This window comes from Gekko japonicus, unplaced genomic scaffold (genome assembly GCF_001447785.1).
Source record: "Gekko japonicus isolate JY-2015 unplaced genomic scaffold, Gekko_japonicus_V1.1 scaffold648, whole genome shotgun sequence".
Taxonomy (NCBI): domain Eukaryota; kingdom Metazoa; phylum Chordata; class Lepidosauria; order Squamata; family Gekkonidae; genus Gekko; species Gekko japonicus.
Genome location: NW_015169193.1, coordinates 748,520 through 752,821, shown reverse-complemented (window position 1 = coordinate 752,821; position 4,302 = coordinate 748,520). Strand labels below are relative to the sequence as shown.

The 4,302-nt window shown below is 38.0% G+C and overlaps 1 protein-coding gene across 1 annotated transcript; it reads left to right on the top strand.

Moving 5' to 3' along the window:
- The first annotated feature begins 1,019 nt into the window (after positions 1-1,019).
- SNRPF (small nuclear ribonucleoprotein polypeptide F) lies at positions 1,020-4,056 on the top strand. Its single transcript, XM_015416283.1, has 4 exons — positions 1,020-1,097; positions 1,217-1,342; positions 3,268-3,332; positions 3,781-4,056. The coding sequence occupies exons 1-4, from the start codon at positions 1,095-1,097 to the stop codon at positions 3,845-3,847; spliced, it is 261 nt and encodes an 86-aa protein (XP_015271769.1). The 5' UTR covers positions 1,020-1,094; the 3' UTR covers positions 3,848-4,056.
- The last annotated feature ends 246 nt before the right edge of the window (positions 4,057-4,302 follow it).

Genomic DNA, 4,302 nt, shown 5'->3' with positions numbered 1-4,302 from the left:
AGATAGCCCTGTATTCCAGAGGAAACTGTTTTTAGATGAATGTGTTACAGTTGATTATTAGCAAGGTATTGTTTTGAAGGCAAGCTTGTGTTTTTCGCATCTTCTGAAAAAAATTGTTTTGTCTAATTTTTATTATTATCTGTGAGTCAGATTCTCTTGTAAACTGCCACGAGCTGTCATGGTTGGCTGGAAAAGCTGCATATAAATATTTTAATAAATTGCAGCTTTTAATTATAATACTGTGTGGTGGGGGTGTTTAACAGCAGCAACTCCCTATTCTAGATTAGCTGGAAAGGGTTTGTAGAAGCGTACTCCTTTTCATTTGTGGTGATCCCGTGAAAAAAGATTTCAGGCATCACGACTGGAAAACAACAAAACGGTGGATTATTAGAGAACTTCATTTATTTTTTTTACATTTGCCTGTGGCCTCCAGAAACATCCTCCTTTACTGCGACAAAGGCTGTCCTGGTTTAGTAAGTGGAATGTTGATCACACCTGTTAAGACTCGTTTTACAGAGAAACTGACTTTTCGAAGATGAGTAATTTTCGGTTACTGAAAGTCAGAAGTTGCGTTTTGTAGGTGCCAAGAAAGAGGCACACGTTGCAAAATAATCCAAGTATCGCTTCTTTTGTGTTCACTGATCTATTTCTTTGTGTATAAAAACGATTATAATTTTCGTCCTTTAACTTACATCCTCTCTTCAGAGCGTTAGCCTACGAGAAGCACCTGACATTATTAGGCACCTCAGGTCTAAGAAATAACAAACCAACCTGTACCTATTCCTAGGGCGCGATACACGTTTCCAACGGTCACAGCTAGCGAGAAGCCTTTCCTTTGAGCAATTCCCCCATCGGAACTTTGCTTTCCAATTGGCGCTTTCAGCAGGGACGATAGAATAGGCTTTTTCTAAATGACTAGAGCGGCCCTAAGAAAAGTGATTCCGTGAAGGTGAAAGGTTACCGGGGAATTGGCAGAGATCTGGCGGAAGTTGATGAACTTAACGTCATTTCCTGGCCTTTTCCTCTGGCGGGCACACGTGCTGCCCGGCGGGTAATTTTTGTTGTCGCGGCTGCCTCCTGCGGGTCGGGTTGCCATGGTGAGTAGGGGTGTGGGTAATAGGGGTGCAGGTGTGGCGCGGCGTCTGGGAGGGGGGCGCTAGAATGGGGTGTCGCCGCCTGCGTTTCATGCGTTTTTGTCTGGTTCCGCCCCGTGCAGAGTTTGCCTCTCAATCCAAAACCCTTCCTCAACGGGCTGACTGGGAAGCCTGTGATGGTGAAGCTGAAGTGGGGGATGGAATACAAGGGCTACCTTGTCTCTGTCGACGGCTACATGAACATGCAGGTAAGAGAAGGGGAGAGGAGTTACGACCGAATACGTTGGTGCAAGTTGATGCCGCTCTTTAGAGGCCGCTACTTAACGGTTAAAGGCTGTTAGGTGCTTGACTGGGCACGCGGTAGTACTAGTCACTATGCTTGCACCTATCACATTATTGTCATGCCCGCCCTCCAAGGATCTGAGGGCAGCGCATGTGGCTGTTTTTTACCCAGTTTTATTCTCACGACAATCCTGTGAGGTAGGTTAGGCTAAAACAGTGACTGACGCAGCATCCTTGCAGAGAGTTTCTGAGCTGTAGTTTGAACCCAGGTTTTTCCAGTCCTCGATATTGACACTTTAAGCACCACACCCAGCATCTTGCCCCCACCCCCAAAAGCATCCTTCATCTATTGATCTGTGCATCTAGGATTCCTGTAAAGGGACAGGAGCAGGCTAGCCTATTGTCCCTTCCAGCTGTGGATTTTACTATGTATTCTCCGTTCTTAATGCAAACATTTGTGTGTGAATGGATGCGTTTATAAGGTAGTGAACATGTTATTGAATAAGTGCTAGTTCTAACACTTTCTTTAAAATGTTGAAAATGGTCTCTAATGTCCAGCTATTTGCAGTTTCAGCTTATCACAAAGAAAGAAACACCTATCAGTGTTTCATCCCATTCATATTAATAAAACTTGCATATAACTTCAACCTTGGTATTTGACTCTTAAAATTTGACAATGTTTGGTGTAACTTACTGACCACAGCCCTGGAACTCAAATATACACGCACAGTTGGTTATGGCAATTAGTATGCATTTGATTATAGAATATCCCTTTTGCTCTATTCTGGGAATTTAAAGCTTCAAGCATAAATTATATATATTTTATAGCTTTAAACATAAATTATATATTTGCTTTCAGGTATCTGAGAAAGGTATGATGCAAGCTCCTTTCCATTTTTGTGTTTCAAGGGAGTTCCAGGCTTCCAGTTAGAAAGTTATATCTAACAAAGATTGGACAGTTTCAAATACTTGAACTGAAATATTTGATCATGGCAGGGTGTCAAATCAAGTACGGTTTAAGTGTCTGAACAAAATCAAAGCTCTATGAGAAAACTGTTTTTTATTGGAATACTTGTTATAAAAATTCAAATTGTAGATGTACTTTCTTACATTGTTTACATTTAAGGAGAAAAACCCAAAGGAACTAAAAATGTTGACATGCTAATTTTAGTCCAGCCAAAGACATGTGTGTGCTATGCCATAGTTGTCTAATCTACTTCAACGGATGTTAAATCTCATCTGCAGAAGTCACTAGGGCACCACATCCCTTGTTTTACTTGATCGTTCCATATCATATGTGTGGTCACAGTACCCCTTCTGCAATGGAAGATGAGGCATATCAATAAGAAATTTAGTTTTCGTTTAATTTGACCTGAATAGCCAATCAGTTGAATGCATAACTTCATTTTCTAAATTGTTGGTATTTATATGTATCTGTTATTTACTGCTTTGCTCCCAATTAAAGCTTACTTGCTCATGAAACTCCTAGGGATAATCTCCTAAAAAACATTATGAAACTGCTGAGTTTACCTTCTGTTGCATTGGCAATGGTATCCATTTGTGATTGTCAGTTTTATGAAGCAATTGATCTTTAAAATAGGGGGGGGGGGGGAAATCCTTGTTGCATCTGCCCACCATGGTGCATTTTGTCCTCTAACCTTCCGCAGAGAATTTTTAGGGGGATGCTGGTGAAAGGAAAAGACAGGAAATAATCTGCCTCTACTTTCTGTTTGTTCAGCCCACTTTTAGCAAATTCTCAATATATTATGCGCTTTTTAAGAAAATATTCAGTGTTTTAATTTATATTTGATTTTAAAGACATTTTGTACAAGAAGCATCTTTTTATGGGAACACATGTAATCTTTCTTAATTTTTGTTTTCCTTGTTAAAGCTTGCAAATACAGAAGAATATATTGATGGTGCTTTATCTGGACACCTTGGTGAAGTTCTGATAAGGTATATATAATATTAGCATGTTGTAACTTTATCCTGAAGCAGATATTTACACTGTGCTAAAATCCTCTAGCTACAGTATTTGGTATAAAACCATCTGACCTCTTTGTACTATTTTAAACACAATGCTTTAGGATTAGAATAATACCAAGAAAATAATCTGAGAAATTGGTATAAAGTGCTGCTTCATTATTTCTCTTCTTGTGTAATAGTACTTCTATGATTGCAATCGGAAATTGTTTACACTAAATGAAGAATATATACAATGAACAAAGGTAACCTTTATTAGTAGTACCAATAAATTAAATATAGCTGCAAACACAGAATACTTGTGTTTACTTATGCTTACAAACAAATTTATTAAAGGAAATAGTAGGATATATAAATTTTAGAAAATATAAACCACACATATTTATGCCAATCATATAAAAACTTCTGTTTTGATTTGCAGGTGTAATAATGTCCTTTATATAAGGGGTGTGGAGGAGGAGGAAGAAGATGGAGAAATGAGAGAATAAACTATTTTTTTGGAAACATTTTTTAAAGGTGCTCGATCTTTCTAAAAAAAATTACAATGTATGTCATGTTTGGGTCCTATAAGCACGTTTGTAAATGAGCCTGCATATTGTATCTGGTGGTTAGGAAAATTTAAATATTTTTGTTGAAGGAAAATGTTCACTATGAAATAAAGATTCCATATGGTTGTTTGTAAAGTCAATATGCTTATGTTAGGTTAAGAATTTTTAATTTTAAAAGCAAACTGGATAAGATTTACCCATCATAGTTTATTTACTATATCTGCTGAACAAAGCTACACACACCATTGCAACTTCAGGACCTATCTCTAAAAGAACTTTTGTGTGATGAAGTTCAACTGAAATAGTAGTCATCTTCAATTCTTGTAGTGTCATTTACAACTTGTTCCTTTCCATGTTTAGTCTCTGGTGGTTGTGAGCGATATACCAGTTTTCTA

Excerpts from the sequence above, each read along its gene's own strand:
- SNRPF (XM_015416283.1), top strand. Across the intron at positions 1,343-3,267 it reads ACGGCTACATGAACATGCAG|CTTGCAAATACAGAAGAATA; the intron begins GTAAGAGAAGGG and ends TCCTTGTTAAAG. Across the intron at positions 3,333-3,780 it reads CTTGGTGAAGTTCTGATAAG|GTGTAATAATGTCCTTTATA; the intron begins GTATATATAATA and ends TTTGATTTGCAG.